Source organism: Toxotes jaculatrix, chromosome 8 (assembly GCF_017976425.1).
Source record: "Toxotes jaculatrix isolate fToxJac2 chromosome 8, fToxJac2.pri, whole genome shotgun sequence".
NCBI lineage: Eukaryota > Metazoa > Chordata > Actinopteri > Toxotidae > Toxotes > Toxotes jaculatrix.
Window position 1 is genome coordinate 18,650,201 of NC_054401.1, and position 21,613 is coordinate 18,671,813.

Here is a 21,613-nt window from a genome sequence, read left to right on the forward strand (position 1 = left end):
ACAAGAAAATCATTGTTCCCACCATGTGAACCGACACTCCAGCAAATCCACTAATAATTGGTTCCACCTGCTTGGTGTTCGACCTGCAAGACGAAAAGCATGTAGCAATAAAATTATGTATAAGTACCATTCTAGTGTATAATTATTTTGTATTATGGGCAAGATCCATATTCGCATATTAATATTCTGAACTAACCATTTTTATACAGCACAACAAGCCTAGAGTACAATATACTGCAGTTATCATCAAAAGCAGAAAGCAGTTCAAGTGTGAAGAGATACAAGGAGCCGGAGAACATGTCGAGATGCAAGTGTTTTATTTAAATCAAAATCAACTGATCTGCAAAGATAATTTTCTATTCAAGATGGGGTTAGGCATAAAAACAATGAATAAATTCTTAGAAAACAAACTCTTCTGCTCTGCTCCTCCAGTTGTTGCCAAGGTGGTTTTGCATCTCTGTTACTCCCCCCTGCATACTTTCTAAACCTCTCTCGCAGATTCTTCCACCATCTTGTCTCTCCTCTAGTTGTGGCCTTGGAGAGCCTCTGCCATGAACAGCTTCCCGAGGTTCTGCGAGGTGAATTCCTTCACGTTCTGGCAGTAGTTGTTAATTTGCCCTGTTGGAGGGTCGCCACATGAATCCATGCACCCCACACACAAACACGCGCCCACAAAAACATACAAACATACATACAGACACACATACATACATACATACACACGTTTAGTACACAGACATGCACGCAAACAGGCGGAGGCGGGAGAGAGGGATGGGGGAGAAAACAGCAGCACAGCAACATCAAATTAGTGAGGAATTGAGTAAACGGAAGGATCTGAATGTTGGCAGAAGGCGGAGGAGAGCTGAACAGCGTGAAACAGCAGGGAAAGGGGCGGTTGAGTTGGAGATTGAGTCAATAAACTTTAAATTAATGTAATTTCAAGATAATGGCGGAGATAATTACAAAACAGAACCTGAGCTCCTGTGAGGGGAGCAGAGGCGGCTGATGGTGCTGGGAGGGGGGTCTCTATGGTGGAAATCACGAGTGCTGTCTGCACATGGAGGTTGTGTGTTTGTGTCAGTGTATGTGTGTGTGTGTGTGTGTGTGTGTGTGTATACCCGCAATAAGCAGTGTGTCCATGCGTGGTGGAGGCTGGGGGGGCTTGAACATTTTGCTGATGTCCTCCTCAGGCAGTGGGGGCTCCCCTCTGCTCTGTCGCTGGGCGTTCTCCTGCTGCCGCCTCTGGAGGTACTGTAGGGAGGGACGCAGAGAGAGAGAGAGAGAGAGAGAGAGAGAGAGAGAGAGAGAGAGAGAGAGAGAGAGAGAGAGAGAGAGAGAGGTGGCATTAGTGGAGTGGGGCTCAGGAGGGGGGAGGCAAGAGAAAAACAAATATAAATAGCACTGAGTAATGTGGATAGAGAATATATAGTAAAAGGGAAAGTGGACAGAGAAGGAGAAAAGGAATGCATGGTGGGTTGGAGGCAAGAGAAGACAGGATGAGAACTTGAAGAGAAAAGAAAAGGTAAAACGATGATGACAGGAAGGTGTGGAGTGGAGAGTAAAGACAGTGAAAAAACTAGAATTACTGCCTCGTGGTTGTTTGCCTCTTCCAACCAGTCAAGGTGCAGCTTACGTCCATGTCTGTCCAGACTCATGTAGTATATGTAGTGAAGACTTTGAAGGAGTTTAATAAAAGTGTATTTTATCATAATTAGTGCATGAATTCGTCAAGCAATGGTAAAAATAAATAAATGTATTTATAAATAAATAATTAATTACTTTTGTGAGGTAACATTGACCTTGACCTTTGACCAAGTTCTCATCAATTCTGGGATTTTGCATTCCCAAGGATGGGACAGATGGACAACACAACAGCATGAAGCCTCAGGCCACGACTGTCATCAGAGGCATAAAAAGGTTTGAAGAAAGTATGTCAGGAGCAGGAAAAGGTAAAGTAACAGGAAGGAGAGGAATATAGTCAGAAGAAGAGAGCTGAACAGCGGTGGAGAGTGCGACGAGAGAGAGAGAAAAAAAGGAAGATGAAAGACAGGCAATGAAAACAGTAACAAGAATGAAGTGAGATGTAAAGAAACGTGATGATGAAAGAAGAGATAAGGGAGACAGAGAGAAAGAGAAGAGTTATAAGTGCTGACAGGGATGGAGTAATTTGTGGATGGCTGACAGTCAGTAAATCAGTGAGGTGCTGGGTCTCTGGAGATCCTAAAAGCTTTGTTAATTTGGCAAGATGGAGGAGAGACTGACAGACTGGTGGAAGGGGAGGTTGCGGCAGACGAGGAGGAAAAACGGCGTGGGAGCAACTTCAGTGCTTTCAACCAAACATCCCACAATGCACCTGTACGGGTGACTGAAGCTGACGGATATTGCTATAAAAACAATAAATGAAAAATATACCCATTTGTTCAAATGAATAGCTACTCCTCCATCCAGAGTCGTTTCTCCTACCAACGTGTCACAGCATGACTGTGTATAATAAAAATGCTAATGTGTGACTGTGTGCAAACTGTAGAGACAAGCGACAACGGTTTTACCCCTGTGCACCTTCTACACTACCGGTCAAAAGTTTGACGACACTTCCACATTTCCAGCTATTATTTAAATTTACATAATTCAATGTTTCAGTGTTTCTGAAATGAAAGCAGAGAAAAAAATCAACAACGGGAGATTTTAAAAACAAGGAATCATGGAGTCTTCTTCTTGAACTAAGTTTAATCTTAATTTAATCGAAGTGACACTGTGGCAGAAGTTCCCACTAATGTGTTTCACTTGTAGTTTGTTTGCTTTCACCTTCTATCCAGTTCATCCCAAACCAGCTCCATGGGGTTTAAGTCTGGAGACTGTGCCGGTCTTCATCATGTGAAGCCACCGTCTGGTTCTTTCCTTCTGATGTTTTGGGTCATTATCTTGCTGTAGGATGAACCCCTGACCAACCAGTCTGTCTTCCTTTGTTACTTTCCTTCTTCTCACCATTCCGATTTCTATATACAACTTCCTGCAGTACTTTATTTGCTGCAAGAAAAATGGATCTGTAAAGAAAAGGCCTATATTTTATGAAATTTGCTTGATCCTTCAGTTTTTAGTGACCTGAACATTTTTTTTTTTTTACCTTTTCTTTGTGCCATTTAAGGTTTACTCACTGGACTTAACCTACTGGAATTTCAATAAAAACTGGAAAAACTGGGCTATTCTAAAACTTTTGACCGGTGGTGTATAAATATAGACGTACAGTGCCTAAAAAGTATTCACCCCTCTTTGGAAGTAAATGTCAAAGTAAAAAAAGAAAATCTAATTGATCTAAATTAAGTACAGATATAAATGATCCTCCTTTAAGTCAGCATTTAATAGAGGCACCTTTTGCTGCTATTTTTCCTAGTTATTCTTCACAAACAACTCAGGTTCTGTCAAGTTGCATGGGGACTCTGAGGGATCAGCAGTTTTCAAGTCCTGCCACAAAGTCTGAATTGGACTGAGGTCTGGACTCCTATGCAGTTTTGGCTTTATGTTTGAGGTTGTCTTGGTGGAAAATAATCCTGTCCCACGTCGCAGTTCTTTTACAGACTGAAGAAGGATTTTGCTGTATTTATTTTACTCTCTACCTTCACAGGCCTCCCAGGGCCTGGTGCAGAGAAGCATCCCCACAGCAAGCTACTGGAACCACCACGATTCATGCTGGCGATGGTGTGTTCCTGGCACTGGGCTGCGTTTGGCTTTAGAATGATAGCTAAAAACTCCCACTGTGGTATCTAGACTTGAGGTCTTCACAGGACCACTTTGTTCTGAGCCAGGACCAGAGTCAGACTGGATCCAAATTGTACTCAGTCTTATTGGGTTGGGTATGGTCTGTTTCTTTTTTTTTTCTCTGCAAGTGTCAATATGTGTCAATATGTCTAATACCTAAATGGATTCGAATGGATCAGAGCATGCTCAGTATAAGTTCTGATCATGCAGTGCATCATGATTGCCATGGTAGAAAATATTTTAGGAAACCAATATCCTGTGAACTTCTAATATTTTGGATGAATTAATGATATAAAAAAATCATTTGGGGAATTTTTCCACGGTAGCTGTCAGACCAGTAAACCTTCACACTCTTTGTTTCAGTTTCCCCCCGCCTTTTGAAACACTAGCCCAATGTTGTGTGAGCTTGTGGAGCTCAACCACCACGCATTTCTTAGTGGCTGTGTATCTGCTCAGCATTTACCACAATCAGATACACATTTCAGTCATGATCTGGCTAACCTTTCATGTGTTTATTTTCTGTTTAATATCTTTATCAAAATACATGGTTCAGAAGTAATGACTTCTTGCTTAATCATCTAAATTGTATCATTAACCATAAATCACGATTCCTTGGTTCATAAGATTCACATATCGCTCTTTAATCTTCTGCAAAGTGTTGCCTGCTTCTGGAGTTGGGGGGAAAAAAAAAGAAAAAGAAAATGCAAAATGAATAAATCAGGGGTAGTGAAACATAAATTTCCTGGTATAAAGACTAGCTTGGCCACAGATTGTGCCTGGGAACCGGCTATTTACCAAATTCAGAGAGCTATAAATGAAAAATGGAGCCCTCTCAACACGCCGCCTTTTTGCAACTTTCTATGATGATTAATAAGGTTCCATTTGTCCGGGAAGCAGCAGGGTCAATAACACAAGATTACATGGAGCAAGTACAGTAGATGTCTGAAAGGTGTAATAGAGGCTCACTTTCTTTTTTTGTTCACTGTAGAGAATAGCGTGAAACATGAAAAAGGTTGGCACCATTAAAGGGGCTGTCTTTGTGATATTGTGTATTGTGACATGGGTGTGTGTGTTTGTGTGTGTGTGTGTCGGGGTAAAGCTTGGGGGCTGTGATGATGAGAAGGTCGGTAGTGGAGGACGATGGATCCTAATGGCTGCAGCGTGGGTGATTGGCCTGGGGATGTATGGCTATGGCTATAGTTGTGTGTCCCTTCGTGGCCCAGGCTGTGAATGGGTTGTGTACACGTGGAGGGATACCTGTGGTCACACATGTGTGTTTGTTGTAAGGCTGCGTAATGTGTGTGAACCTGGCCTCGGTTTTGTCCGCTGTGGGCAGAGATGATGATGACTCAGCCCGGATCAACATTAATACTTCAGACGTTTCCTCGTTTCCACTTGCAGGGAATAATGACAGAATAATGTAGTTGTTTGAAAGTAGTTGTGAGTTTGTGAGCATGTAGACGCCACACACGAGTGAGTCACCTTGTGCCTCTTTGCTTCCATTTTTCTGACTAATGCATGTGTGTGTGTGTGTGTGTACTTGGACATCTATCTTTGTGAGGACGAGTAAAAGCATAGACCTTACGGATTTTAGGGTTCTGGTTAGAACTGGGTTTAAGGGACTCGGGAATGCATTACGTCATTGAGTGTCCTCACAAAGATATAAATACAAGTATGTGTGTGTAAGTGTGTGTGGCCATTTGTATTTGCTTGAGTTGCTGGATGTTTATGATGCATCTGGCCGAGGCTGTAGTTGCAGATGGTATGTGGTAAACTCTTTATCCGTGTGTGTGTGTGTGTCCGCATGCGTGTGTGTACTGTTCTGCTGTGGTCTTTTTGGTGCTTCTTTCTGGCTCAGTTTGTGTTTGTAGATGGTGTGTGTGTGTGTGTGTGTGTGTGTGTGTGTGTGTGTGTGTGTGTGTGTGTGTGTGTCTTGGGCCTGTGCACACAGAGTACGTGTGTTTTACAAAGTGCTACCGCTGCCGCTTTTAAATGAAGTTTGAGTTTGTGAGGTGTCTCAGTGGTACAGAAAAGAATAAAAACATGGGTTTTTCACTTACTCATTAAAATAAAAGAGAGACTTCATTTATTAATACCAGCTCTGTGTCCATATGTATCAGCTGCCCCTTGGTGCCAACTGTGTTTGAAGACCGTCTGAGCATGACTCAGGGTATTTAACCTTCTGAACCAAATTTTCTTTACAGAAGGATAAATTAATGACTATTGCAGAAGAAGCCCTTGCAGTGATGAAAATGAACAATTCATTGACAGGAAAAATAACGCAGCAGATGGAGAAGAAGTGTGTTTAAAATTCAAGCAATGCTGATCTGCAGTGGGCGCGAGTCAGCAGATGATAACACTATGACAGCGATTTGAAGGTTAATATTAGTCATCGTTGTCTCATTAGTGTCTGCTCAAAACAACAGAAATGACTTTTAAACCTGTGTCTGTCTTTGCTTGAAGTTACTAGTACTCATGCTAATGTTGGTGATTTACTTGCCGCCCACTAATTTACGCTTTGAAGTTAACGCAACTTCTGTTGTAAAATCATCAGGCAAAGCAGCGTTTGTGTTACTGTGCGTTTTCTGGCAGTCGTTTTATAGTCTGCATGGTTATTTTTTCTTTGTTAGTTCATTAATTGAGCAGCTGAAAATCCAGCCTGGTGTCCAGATTAGAGGTCTTCAGAGAGATCTGATGCACAGACTCGAAACCTGCAGAAATACAACTGAACCTTACCAGAACCCGATTAGACTGAATATAATATGGAGCCCGTCCAGTGTGGGTCATATGTCCAATTCACCTGCCATTCAAAGCACGATCACAGTCATTATCAAATCTGTACAAACTGAAAGTGGAGTGAAAAGTAAATAATGTACATTTGATCATTCGTAGTTTTGTGCTGTACTGACATAGTACTGAACATTTCCTGTCCTCAGATAATGTTTCATTGGGTCTACGTACATTAATGTGTGAGTCTGTGTATTTCTATGGGTGCATCAGTGTGTTTGTGCAATCTTGTGCTTCTGCTGCTTGCCTGCTGTGATTACAGCTGAAATTGGTTGTATCCATGTCTGAGACAAGTATACCTGCTGTTTTCCTACCGAGTTTGTGACTGTAGGTGCATTTGTGTGTGAATGCCCCTGTATGTGTGTGTGTTTGTGCCTATTTCTCTTATACGCATGCTGGTAAGCTGATGTTTCTGCTGCTGCTGCTGCTGCTGCTGCTGCTGCTGCTGCTGCAGCCGGCTCATTGTGTCTGTAGGTGGTGTGTGCGCTTCGGTTCACGAGAGCCTGTGTGCGAGAGTTACCTGGTGCTTCTGCTGCTGCTGCTTGCTCAGGTTGCGGCTGTAGGTGTTGTATTTGACAATATCTTGGCTCATGTCATCCACTCTGTCCATCAGCAGCTGAAGGCTCTTCTCCAAGTGGTTGCTGGAAGGAAAATGACAGCATGTCATTCACATGTTTTTGTACTGCCAAAGGCAAATGTGCGTAGCAATGACATGCATTATTTTATTCACTTCCCTTCCCTCTGGCAAACCTTTTAAATACTACACATTAATCTTCACTGAATTCTAACAAAAACCTATTGGGCAGCATGTATTAAACCGCCAACCCTACAGTCAGTGGACAACTGCCCCATGTTTGTCTGTCCATCATGAAAGAGGCATCCTCCTTCAGTTGCTCTTTCTGAGGTTGTTATTATCCAAACCATAGGTCTGAGACCTGCTGCATGCCAGTCCAGCAAACATGCCTGTGCACCTGAAAACCTTCACAGTTACACACCGCATTTTCAGAGCCACACGCACCTTTTTGATTTCTGGCTCATTGGTCTGTGTCCTGAGCCAATCACTTACATTTCTGCTTTCTTCCAAAACATACTGTTATTCAGACAACCAAGGTATTTAGAAGGACAAGTCAAGAAGCATTTAAAAGCAACTTTGACATACAGTAACTGTAAATGTTTTAACAAAGAACTATCACTTCCAGCTTTTCCTGCTCCCTTCTCCTACAGTGGCCACCCACACCGACTCCCAGATAAATGTCAAAAATGTCACCTTAGATAGATCCTCCTTCCTCTTCCACTGAACCACAGAATGCCCCTTCCCATTAAGTAGCAACCACCATGAGTGCAGGACATTCTTAGCTTCAAGGTGTCTCTTCACAGACCTGTGGCTGCAGTCGAAAACTGCTACATCCACATGTTTCAACAACTCAATGTCTGACATCTATTCTGACCTAATCTTTGAGTTCACTGCCTACCTGACGTGTTGCTCTTGTGCATCCTAAAAGACATCTTACATGAAACCTCTCTTTTGGGGTTTGACAGCGCTCAGACCCGAGGACCCTTCCTCTTGTCCCCTGTGCTACAGCTCTGCTCTGTTCACGTCCCACATCTTTTCCCTAGCACTGCTGTGCTGACAATGCTGACAACACTCAACGCACAACTCTACCAGCTTTCCTCTTCCCTCTCCTCCCATGAGCCCGGTTTTTTTAACAGGATGTCTTACTACTGCCTTAAGTTCAACCTTGGCAAGGCTGCAGTGCTCTTCTTCAAGTCTGCTCCCTCATGTGCTTCCCTCTCTGGAATTATATTGTTTCATTTATGAATGTTTGGGTGCTACATAATGCAGCATGTACTGAGGGAAAACAGATTCTGACTGTTTATTTAAATGACAATTGTACCCGCAAGGACTGCCAGCACTGTGTATGTTTTGGCTGTGTGCACTTGCACTGATGTAACTGTGGGTGTGCGTGTGTGTTCCATTGTTTCTGTGATAATGTGGAGGCAGAGTGGAGAGATTTTTGAGTGATTTTAGTTACTTTCCTCGCTGCTGTAAGATTTTTCAATTAACAATTTTTATAAATCAATATTTCGCTCTCTCATCCCTGGTTCCTCACGCTCCACATCTTCTGTTGCTAACTAAAAAAAAATCATCCAGTCAAGAACTAATTTACCCACCCCCGATTTCTTAGACTCTACAAAGTTTTAAATGAAAAAAACGAAAAAAAAAATCCTACTAACCATCTCAAAAGAAAATTCTTCTTTCCCTAGAAACTCTTGATTATTTCCGGCATGTTGATACGGAGGATAACTAAAATTTAATACCACTGAGAAATCAGCTCCAATGAAACCTGAATTGACCTCACATTTACAACACATTTACCTTGTCAAGTTGTGCAGATTTATTTTGGATCGAATTCTTCACATAGTGTAGTCAAGGCTACTTTGCTAACACAACAAACAGAGCCTCTTCCCTTTGTCACTGTGGACCAACAGGCCTCATCTCCAAGGAACACTCAACAAAATGTGCTCCTGAGTCACTTAGAACCATGTGTGTACAATTCTGCACAAGCCGTAGGGGTTGCACAATATTAAAAATTAAGGTTCGAACATTACATTTTTAAAATTTATTACAACACAGCTATGAATTTAGTATTTTTGGTGCAATGACGGTGATTAGAAACAAAATTAAAATGGGAATTGTTATGGAATAATAATATTCATACACAGCAACTTAAGTGCTTGATGAAATCAATTTACAATCTGACATCAATGGTATTGTAGTTCTGACTCTGGCAATTTCTGTTATGAGTTATTTGGAAAAACAACTTGCAGCATTTAATCTCAGTGTTCTCCTGCATTCTCATTTTTAGTTTCTGCCACAGAGCATTAGCAAACTGCCAAGAAGAAGAAGAAAGGCAGCGACCGGAGCGCACACCAGAGCAGAAACTAAAGGACTAGATTCATGTGGATAAAATTAAGCATCCATACATGTGTAAAATATATGCACATCCTAAACCCAGTCATTATGATCATCTCAGCTTAGTATCCAGTTTCCATCAAATAACTGTCTACTGGTAATAATTTAATTACATTCACATGCAAACATGCTCACAGAGAGAAAACCATCGTAACCACATACATGCAAATAACTGAACACTGCTGATGAACCATTGGTGATTTATAACACTGTTCTCTCATGCTTTACAACCTTATAAACACTCCTATCCATATCATTGTCTGACACCTGCATTATGTGTGTGTAAATGATAAAATCATCTACCACAATGCCTGTGTACAAACACTGCAACTGAGTTTACGGTTTTTACGGAAAAAATAAAAAATATCTAGTGAATAGCATGTGATCTTCAGTAACCCCAACAGTCCATTTCCATAGGCTAGACTGCCTGAATCACTTCCAGTACCGTCATGTTTGCCCACGAGGACTGCTGGTGTGTGATCAGTTTGTCAACCCTGCACTGCTGTGTCAGAGCTGTAAACATGAAAACTGATGGCCCAGGACCAAATGTCCCCAGAACACTTCCCCACTGCGTCCCTCTAACTCTGTCAAAACTGATTCTCGCTGACGAAAGCCCATTTAAAGCTGTTTCATCAAGCAATATGGGAGCTAATTCTGTGTGGTGTGGAATCATAATATATGCAAAGGAAATCATTTAGAGTAAGATCCTTGAAAACATCTGTCGTTTATGTGTGCGTTGAGCTATTGACTGAACAGAAAAGTGACTGGTGTGTGTGTGTGTTTCAGCACATTGGGCATTATTTTGTTTTTGTTAGTATTTCATGATATTTTTTATAGTCAAATGTATATTTGTTAGATGTGGGGGGCCTATGTGTGTTAAATCCTTGACATAGGCTTGGTAATGAAGGGTTTACACAATTTAATACTTTGATCTAACAAAATTGAACACAACTTTGTTTGAAAAGTAAAATGAAAATGAAGACAATCTTAAGGTCCACTTACTACTTTTTCCTGCGCTTTCAGCTGTACCTTACTGTGTACGGCTTGTTGTTAATGAATGTTTAGAAAAGCCAGGTATGCAAGGAAAACACTCTCCAAAGGGTGAAGTGTTTACACACTCAAAAACCTGATAATTCAAATTACATATGGTTGGAAAAACTGCATGCTGAATAATGTATGTTACACACTAAACAGCGTCTGGCCATAAACTCCACAAGGTTAAATTATTCAGATGGGTCAGCGAGCTTTCTGATCGAACCTGAATTAGAAATCAAAGTGTATCGAGGGATTTCCTATTATCACAGATTCTGTTTTAAAGCCTGGTTCAATGGCACCCCATACTGTAGGTGCACTGAGGCCTATATGCTCATATTCACACAGGACAATAGAGGACAAACTCTAAAAGTGTATTGATGTGCAAGCAAAAATGGGCTGACATTCAGTAAATTGAAAGTTCAGAGGGGAGCTGTTTAACAAAGCTGCCAAGGAAGTGACTTCCATTCTTACAATGAGGGTTTTACTCTGATGGAGCTTTTTTCACTGATGGACTGGGGCCCGATATGAATCGTTGGCTTGCTTCTGCAGCAGAGTAATATGTTTTAAAGAGGACATGAAACAGCCTGAATCTAACACAACATATGTGTATAGTGTTATCTTGGTGAAAACGAGATAAAAACGTATACACAAAACATATTATAACTTTCACACAGATTCAGACAGCTTTCAGCTAATCTTGACGCGGTGGAATAGCCTTAAGCACAATCATCGTTATTCCATTAAGGAAAAGAACAAAAAAAAAAAAAAAAAAAAAGATCACAGAAAGATCTATTATTGGCTGGTGATCAAAAACACCTCTCCTCAAAACCCATCTCACTGGATCAAGTTTGTCTGTCAAGGGTCATTCTCCACAGAGTATTTCATTCACGGCAACACTGTCACCACCTCCTTCGTGACCCTATTTCCACTTATTTCTCCTCACTTTCGTCACTTGTCTTATTCCTTCTATGGCGGCGGCTCAAATAAAGTCTTACAGTTCTTCGTCCTCTCTTCCTGAATTCGTTCTGCTTCTCCTTTATTGAATATATATCATTGGGTTATTCCTATTGAGCAGAGAGCTATGTTTACATATCCTCCCATTGTGCCACATTTCAGTATAGAAAGCTAATTACAGCTAATCAGACAGTAGGTAATGGACTGACCAAGCAGCCCATTCACACTGCACAACAAACTGAGCATCTTCACAGTGGGGACATTTTAAGATGGGTGAAGACTGTATGTAAGAGATGGCAAAAAGCTTTGTGGCCTGACATTAATATAGGCCATTTTGTAACACAGCAAACACATTTCAAGACTGTTTGGGGGGGAAAGCAACATAAATGAATTTACATTCATGCAATCCATCACCACGATCAACATCATCATCTGTGGTAAGAAGAACCCTGTTTGCCGGAGTGAGACTGCATTCACTCAGCCTTAGACGTAGATGACAGTGACAAATGGGGCTGCAGATTGGAAAATGAGACAAAAGGAAAAACATTAAATAAAACCCATTATCGTTTACTTTTTTGAAGGGGTGGAAATGAGGAGAAAAGGGTGGGGCTGTCAGCAGAAGATGTAGAGAGACGGACGCTACAATCCAATACAAGGACAGAGCTGCGCAGCAATCTGACAACTTCAGGAAACAATTTCATCTCGCCAGACATCCCATAGGCAGTCATGCCGGGAAACCTATGGGGAGGGCAGGGCTGCTTCTCCCCATTTCAGGTCATATCAAAAGCTATGTTTCAGCCTCTGAGTAGTCATTTGGAAAATGGAACAATATGCAAGAAAAGTGAGGTATTCTTCTTCTTCAGTCTATTTTGACAATTTGTAACAAATGACTGAGCTGGTGCAAAGCTTGGCTGGCCCTGCACATGCAGTCTACAGAGCTGTGTACATAGAGGAGTTCATTTAATTGATGACTGACTTGTGTTACAGGACACAGATGATAAGAATCACAACAACTCCTGATGTGCTACACTGCAGTGTATAACTAAGCACAGTGTATTTTGTGCGCTAACAGTGTGTAAATCAGCACTTTGAGTCGTTATTGTGCTAATTTCTCACACCTGCCCCTGGGAAGCTTTTTGATTAGCAGCTTCACAGCTGTTGCTCCACTTGCAGCGGTTTATCTCCATAAATGATTGCTGATAAATTCTCCTGAGACTGATGCTGAGAGCCTCTGGGATCTAAATGCAAGACTTAAAGAGCCAGGCTGTGAGTTGATATGGTGGGGTGATATTTGTTCATATTGTGCTCATTAGTGATGGAAGACAAAGTTTGTTGGCAAGTCCTGGTTTTGGAGACATTTCTGAATAAATATGCTTTGACATTTAGATGTGGCATTTTCTGTACCTTGGTTTAGACCATATATCCCAATCAAACATCCAATACTAACCCACAGGCACACCAGTAAGCTCCTGAACTCAGATAAGTAGTCAAACAAACAAAACTAGAATATGCATGTGGAGTTCTGTGTGTGCTACAGATCATATAAGTATTAAGATGCACATAGAGCCAGAACTGTCATGAGAAAACATTTTCATGCCTGGCACATAACATCGCCTACCCATCTGGTACTGCAGTCTTAGCTGGTTAAAATAGGGTTTTGAGAATTAGGGAGGTGTTATTCTGAATCTTTTATTTATCATCAACAAAAGACCAAAACCAACAAAGAATTTATCCTGCTAACAAATATGATCTGTGGAGCCTCTTATAGCTTTTGCCTTTGTACTATATAACTCCTTTATCCTCTGAAAACTATTAAAAACAGATAAAAGAGCTGTAGCGCTGCTCTGGGTGACATATTTCTTCATCACAATAAACATGGACAGTGTGGTGCGTGCTACTCGGCTCACTGTTGTGTTTTCTCCAGCTTATATGACATCGCTGGTCCACCAAATCTGACCCTTTTATCATGAGTGCTGTCTGCTGAGTATGCAATTTATGCATTTATACAGCTCTTTTATTTGTTTTTAATAGAGTTCGGAGGACAATGCCAAATAAGCGTGAGCTCTGGCTACAAAAACAATTCTTGTTAGCAACATAAATTCACTTTTGTATTTTGTCTTCTCATGGGACTTTGTGATAACAATAAAAAGATAAAATTAAACCTGCCTTCCTGAGAAGTATTTGTAAACAGCACTAAAACCCAGTATGCTGGGTAAACAGAAGACAGAATACATCAATAGGCCTCTTATTCCTCCTGTCAATCTGGTACAGTTTAGAACAGAGCAGAAGACACAGATTAATGCCCGGGAGTTCCCTAATGTCAAATCAATTTTAATTTAGAAGTAGTTTTAACTCATGCCTGTGAAAGCAACCTGCAGGTTTAAAGAGATACCGTGACATGCTTTTAAAGAAAGCCTGTAAAACACTTTTAAGAACTGACTGCATTCATCAGTAGACATCAGGGTTTTCCTGACCATAGAAAGGCTCAGGCCTGAGTCCAAGTGTTTTTGCTGAGCGCCTTCAGCGGAATGAACGTAAAAAGGACTTTAGGCGACAGAAGGAATGTAAAAACAATTCTAATGTTAATAATGGTGATAGCAGATAGTGACAAGACATAACTGATGTACAACTAAAGAAAATTATTAACTTAGCTAACTTACACAGATACTGTGTATATACTGACTTATGTTGGCCAGCAAAGCTTTTTTTGAAACACAGATCTGTTGATTTTTTTTTTTTCGTGGAATCTTGCACTTCTGCTTACAAAACACCACGAAGCAGGAAGTATTCAGGTTCAGGTTTATAAGAACAAAGACTGAAAGTCTTTCTACAATTATAATCCCACAAAGGTCTTTTCAAGTGTGATAAAACATTATAAATTTGCAGTTTCCTCAAAGGAGCTTAAATATAAACAAAAGAATTAGATTTTAATTTGGAAGTAAAAGTCTCTAGGTGTACATTCAAAATCAAAAGAGAACCAAATCCCTCCTGAGTATCTACAGCTGTGAAATCTGTTAGATCACCTACGTGTTCCCTGCACTGTCAGTGTTAGATTAGAAAATTTACAGGAGGACTGAAGGTCAGGGTTTTTTTTTTTTTTTTACAGAGGACAGATGTTGATACATCCACTCAATTCCCCACAGGACTGTGCAGAAGCATCTAGTAAATGTCCATCCCCTGAGTAAAACCTGTGTGAAATAATGCAGATAGCAGATATACCTGCTTTCTCTTAACGTTTTTACAAACAAGGTATCTGGCCTTAGGCCATCTTGGTAAATGGTTGCATGAGCTTAGGTCTGACCTGCTTGAGAGGTTGAGCAGTTCGTGCTTGTCGGCCACCGTGGACTTGTCTTCCAGCTCCCACATGAGCACACTGATGAGGTGGGAATTCTTGATGACTATAGGCACCTCCTCAAACATGTGCTCGAAGCCGATGTTGGCCTTCTTCAAGCTGGGGAGTGGGAGACGGGACAGGAGAGACAGAGACAGGAGAAGAAAGGGTTAAGACATAATTGGATGTGTGATTGTAGCCTGCCATACCCTTGCCATTTCCAGTAGGACTGGAAAGGATTTCTATGACACACATTCAGTGATACTGAAAAAATACAATAATTACAATCATACTGTCCAGCCCTAAGTGACAGCGTTGTTCTTTCTATTGTGTGAACAAACAGCTATACTTTCCTAAAACCCGAGGGAACATTATCTACCATTTGTCTACCACTTGTCTCAGACACTGAGTGGTTTTAAAGGGAGAGCTTTCCCATTTATGCACAAAGACGACATGCATGACACAACCCATAAGAATGAGTGTGAATCAGTGGTGGAAATGAGGCCTGTAACAAACAAAACTCACAAAGAGAAACCCAGGTCTTAGCTGATCCCTGGCCATTCTGAACGCAAGTGAACAAAGAGTGGGCGGAGTTAACAGATGTTATACCTCCGTTTGTTTTTTTTTTTTGAAGGCAGAGATCCTCTTAGGTCTGCTTCTGACTTGTTTCCATATTTTTCTCCTCGTAGGCGTAGGCTTCTTATTACAACAAATGTAGTATTGAACTGTTACCACTTGCCCTGTTCTGCTCAGTAAACTGAACCTCAGCCATAAAAAAGCAAAATGAATAATAATAATAATAATATGCATGTTGCATTTTGATGTCTGATAATGGTGTGATACGATAGGGCGTCCATATTGCCTACCGCAAGCTATGTTAGACTCAGGAGTCTAAATGACTTTTTTATGGGCTGTGCTGATAAGTGCGCAAAGCACCAACCGATTTTTAACCACCTCTTCTTGCTCCTCGGGATCTAAAAGCTGTGTCTCTCCCTCTCTCTCTTTCTCTGACATGGGCTTGTTAACACAAAATGGAACTTCAAACTTTGCTTAATGTCTCCCATAAATCCAATTGCATTGACTGACTGCCTTGGTTCAGCCTGTCACTTGTGCACAGTGCATGAGCTACAAACTAATGTCTGTATATGTCTAATGTTGGCTTGTTAGATGCCTGGTGCTTGTTATGGGATCAATACGCTCGCTGCATTAATCCACCGTGTGCACTGTACCAGAAACAGAGATGTTTATACTATGCTTGTCCGTGTGATAAACAGGGGTGCGGAGAGTCATTTGATTCTGATAAAGTAATTTTGATAAACGCTGTTTTGTATTCTGAGTAGAGCATCACCTCAGGCAAAACTTTAAGAGGAGACTCAGAGGCTACGGAAGTGGACAAACCTGCCTCAGGCTCTGACTGTGGAGGACAAAAATCAGTACAGATAACAGCAGTCTATAAGGAAAATCTATACTGATATGAATACTGCTTGTTGTACATATTGGCACAATTATCCATCTGGAGTGCTTTAAAATATTTCCTGCATATTATGACCTTTTCAGATGCCTGCAGAGTGATATGAGAAGGCATCTATGAGGAAATGGAAGGACTGCACACTCTAGGACAAATTGCTCAACCCCGCTGGACTTAATGCCACGCTCTTTCCAAGTTGGGCCCCGCTGGACAAAGCCAAAGGTTGACTCCACAGGCTGACTAATTTGATGCTTTAGATTGTGCGCACAAGTGGAGCCTATTGACCACTGCCTCCATAGTCCGGCGGACTTGGAGGGCAGTTCAAAGGGATGGGTCTATTCAGCACTCATCTATCCCTGCCTTTCATTTCAAAAAGGTGCACAATATATGCAAGCTTATGTAACATCAAATACACCAACATGAAAGAGACTGCTTTTTCCGCACACCGCAGAGGGGGAAAAATGAAACACTTTTGAAGTTTTGCATCTTTGGAAAAAAAAAAGAAACATTATTGATATTCAGATTTCTGGTCTTTTCTGAAAAAGGATAGAAACAAGATTGTTGTAATGTGGTGATATTGTCCTTTCCCGGCCGCAGCTGCCCTCTTTCAATCATAGGCTTATTGGGAACACTGATAGCTACAGATCGGAGCCATAATAAATCATAGGAACTAATGAAAAGCTGCAGAAATGAGAAGGATCCTGACTCTGGGCGAAACACACTGGGTCAATAACAGAGTGGCTGGTAATAGAGACACACAGGTGGAGAAGTACAGGGGAAATGGGAAAGCGAAATGAAATGATGCAGTTAAATTGTCCCTTCTCCCTGCAAATACACTTGCTTTTAGTGGATTTCAAAATGTATATCTAAAGTTTCTGAATGGACAGCAATTTGATGCCTCTGGGACGTTTTCATTGAGCTGTTAAGCTTGCATTTGTCAGTGCATGTGTTTGTGACTTCACGCGTGTGTTTATTCATGTTTGGGTTCGTGCACTCGGACTACCCTGTGCTGCCTGGGAAATGGTCCCCTCATTACATTCATTTTTAGCTGCAATTTAAAAGCAATTATGATAAGCCTCGGGGTCAGAAAAAGCGTAAACATGGTACATTTGTTTGACGGGCAAGGGCGAGCTGATAAATCATCATCATCAGCATCCATCTCCAACTACTACTAAATGCCTCCCCCTGTGGATGCACAAGCATATATTTGCATCCACTGAATAAGCGGGATCAAAAAGCGAAAAAGCAAAAAATTTTAATTCCTCTATTCCTGTGAGTAATGCGAGCCAATGTAATCATACATATGCATAAATACACACAAACACAAGACTTAGTTGTGAACATTTGCACTTCTGTGTGCATGTGATTAAAAGACTCATCCACATAGTGTCTTTCTTTTTGTGTGTTGCTCTAAGAGCTACTTACCCTTCAGGTGTGAAGTCTTTCTCTTTGCAGATCTCCATGAGTTTCGGAGTAAGTCTGTAAGCCTTGAGGGACAGGGAGCCTTGAGCCGTCTTTATAGGGTCTAGATTGACAAATGGGAGAAATGAGAGTTGACAAAAATGATGTAAAAGTGTCTTTTAAATCATATTTTTTTAATACAATAAATACGGTTGGTGTTCACTTTGTTATTATCACAAATCTGGAAACTGATAAATCAAATTTCTTATCGCTCTCTAAAAAAATGTAAGAAAACAGTGGTTTTCTGGGTTTTGTCTAGTTGATCCCAAGCAAATCAGTGCCATGTAAAATTTTGCAGGCATCTGCAGACATACATTGGAGTGAGCACAGTTGCTCAATTACACCTTAGTGGCATGGTTCTCTGCTGGTCTTTGAGCGTGTACTAAAGCAGTCAGGGGTTAAACACCTTGCTCAAGGGCACCTTAAAGATGACTGAATGAGTTGAGAACATTCAGTTTCTGCCGCCCACATTTCTCCAGTCAACAAGCCTGTCATTACAAACCTCCTTTTTTTACCCTGTAGGCAACTGCTTCCAACTGAATACTTTGTAGCTGGTTATCAAAGTTGTTCCCTCAAAGTAACACAGAGTGTGTATGAAAAAGACAAAGTATGCAGAGTGAATGTAATCCTTCAAACACTCAAAACTAATTTTTCACATTACTACGGCGTCCTTTGACAAAGTCATATAGTGTATTCACTTCAGAGTGGAGAAAGCATTCAACTTACTTAAGATACAGCCATTTTCTTAACAAGCTGTTTAACCAACAGCCTGGTGATGAAGTTACAGAGATTTCACAAGCTCCTTCTCTCTTCTCTTGCCAATGAGCGAAGCTAAATTTAACTAGTAAATCTGCAAATGGAATTTGGCATCACATTACAACATGGCTTCTTGATAAATGGCTTGGTTTCCATTTACAGGAATACACTGGTGTATGTCTCCATTGTGCACAACCCATCAACATGAGCCAAAATTACAATACTGTCTCTATTTCAGAATGCACGTTGTCATTGCTAAAAATAAAAGTGGTATCCTGCAATTAAGAGTATTTGTACAGCACTATACTCAGGGTGTTTTGTTTTATTTTTTAACATGTCAAAAGTGTCAGCTAAGTATTTTACAAACACAGAAAGAAGTCTAACTGATCTGAAAATCACAAGTGTCCCTAGTGAAAAAAAAATCACTGTTAAAATGTGCTGACTGGAGAGCAGCAACAATAACAATCGATCAGGGGAGGTACAGTACTTCCAATCACATCTCTTCTTTGACTGATCTTTTCGCTTAACTGAAATTATTCTCCATCCATTTGATGAATGGAAAACATTAATTTCTGTACAGGCTAACAAATCAGAGCAGGAAGGAAGGGAGTGGAAGAGCTACTGGTCTATCCATTGCAAAATGACATTTGCACAGCAAGCTTTCTATTTTAGAAAATCTATTCAACAAACTGGAGAGGGAAGTAAAAGTAACAGTAAAAGTATCTAGACCAACTCAGAGATTGTTCTGTCATCCAATTCTATTTCACTTGCTCTTTCTGCCTCTTGCTACAGAGAGAAAGTGGGAATATTGGCTCAGAGTGGACATGCTGACAGCCACCAAACTACAGTCTACAAGGAATTGTAGTGTGACTTATTCCCTTCCCAACAGCCCACTGTGACGAGCCATTTGCCTAAAGCACAGCCAATCTCAAACAAGACTGACAATTGACAGCCAATCTCAACTCATGCTGGCCAATCTACACTGGTTGGTGACAGCCACACTTGATTGAAACAACTCTCTTACATCTATAGGAAGCTTGATGATTAAATGCTGCATGATCTAACTTGTCAACTTATCTAACATGTCCCTGATTCTAAAGCTATGGACCTGCACAGAGCTGTTAGCCATCTTTACCTCTTCTAATGTTCACCTCCAGTAAGAAAACGGTTGTCATGGCGAACATACGGTATTTAACCAACTGGTTTAAAAACTAAATTCTAAGCTGCCACTGGATGGATGCTATTAATTCGCCAGTTAACCGTCTGATTGATTCATCCATTGGCATGAAATGACCGGTGAGATAATGACAAAGAGAACAAAAAAGAAATCAATTTTCTTTCCCTCTGACTTTAAACAGAGATAATGTCAATTCCTTTGAGGTGCTTTGATCCATTAAGCGCTGCATTATTGATTGACATTAACAGGAGACCTCGTTTAGAATGAGAAAGGGCAGCCTGAGTGACTGCCTGAGTGGCCTGCTGGCTGGGAAGACTAGATCAGATGGGTTCAAATGTCAGATGGTTAAAATTAATCTTTGTCTATCGTGGATTTGTACAATCTGAGAACATGACAGGCCCTGAAGTGATTTTGTGGAGACAGAACAGGGCAGGGAGGAGTTCTTTAACGCTCACCAGCACTGAAACATTGATGAAATCCAAAGCTGTTTTCATCATTTTTTAAAATGACAATTGCAGTTTCTGCCTCTCTCTTCACTTGAAGTGAGTGGATGAACACTGAGATGTTTTAATGAAAGACTGTGATTTCAGGTCAGCGAGCTTGCAAGACTTTTTGTGGCACCCTTGCTGTACGTCACTCTTATTTTTGGTCAATAAACCTGAAGGAGGTAAACTCCTCTCGGCTTGTAAAAGTCTGATGTGTGAGTCACATTTCAACACCATGTATATGTACATAGAAAAGCCAGCAGAAGCCAGCAAATTCAACATTACATCTGTCATTTATTTAAATGTGCACCATGCTTTGTACTAATATATCGCCTCTGATCTCATTGACCAGTATGTGTGGTAATGAATTATCATTTATTTAGACGCTGAGGAGTTAAGTGCACACTTACAGTGACAGTTTTAATTTGCTGCCATGTGGGTTTTTAATATTGCTGTCATTTGAAAGAAAGCTTACTTCATGTGGGATGGCAGTTGGGGTGCAGCAATTATGTGAAGCTCTTAAAGGTTTTTACTGTGAAGCAGATGCAGGCACATGATGTCCCTAAGTTGCATGTTACTTGATACCAGCTGCCTTGTTAGTCCTGTCTATTTCTCCCTCCTGTCACTGCCTCCTCTGCTGCTGGACTCGGAAAGGCTGCAGACAGACATAAGCTACCACACACCGCAACATTTTTTTTTTTCCACTTGACGTTGATGATTTACGAGGATGGAATAACTCCAGGTCTTTTTGGCATTCAGCGAGAACTTATGCCTTAATACTGCTACGTCATCCATGCATCCTGCTACCCTGTTGTTTCATAGAAGGTTGTCTTAAATCTAAATTTGTACAATGTAAGATGACAGTTTTGCAGATCTGCACAAAAAGAAATTATTTATAAATATTCTTCAAGCTCTTCAGTCTATTTGAAACGTACTTGATGTCAGTGGATATACTTGGGAAATTTATCTTGAAATGCAAATCTAAATCTAACCATCAAACATTAGGGATGTTAGATGGCTTTATGGTGAAAATGAATTAGTGAATGAATTTTAGTCATCAAGGTGCTTTGATTTGGATGCGTTTGTGCTAACCTCAACTAATCTTTTCCCACATCTGTCAGACTGATTTAGTGCTGAGATGATCTGAACGTGAACCACAGAACCATAGAACATTTTAATACTTCTCAGCGGCAGTCCTATTCTTGGATACCCATTACTTAGACTGAATTTGACTAGTGATTGTTTAATCATGTGTGAAACCTGAATTCTTAGTCTTTTATAACTTGGTCAATAAAACATTTGAAATGGATGGAAATAAATTGGCCACCATGTGACCACTCCCACCAGTGGCCTACTGCCATACCCGTCTTTGTTGTTAAAACACACTTAATGAGCACGAGTTTACATTTTAAGTAACTGACCTAAGGGT

The 21,613-nt window shown here is 40.8% G+C and overlaps 1 protein-coding gene across 1 annotated transcript in view; it reads right to left on the reverse strand.

Moving 5' to 3' along the window:
• Nucleotides 1-300: 300 nt before the first annotated feature.
• LOC121186567 (eukaryotic translation initiation factor 3 subunit H) overlaps nt 301-21,613 on the reverse strand; it is a 52,193-nt gene continuing 30,880 nt past the window's right edge. Inside the window, exons 4-8 of the mRNA XM_041045338.1 lie at nt 17,731-17,830; nt 14,808-14,957; nt 7,064-7,184; nt 1,119-1,251; nt 301-618 (exon numbers count right to left, since the gene is read on the reverse strand). Of these exons, the coding sequence (XP_040901272.1) occupies nt 524-618; nt 1,119-1,251; nt 7,064-7,184; nt 14,808-14,957; nt 17,731-17,830 (599 nt within the window). The 3' untranslated portion in view covers nt 301-523. The remainder of the gene's footprint in view (nt 619-1,118; nt 1,252-7,063; nt 7,185-14,807; nt 14,958-17,730; nt 17,831-21,613) is intronic.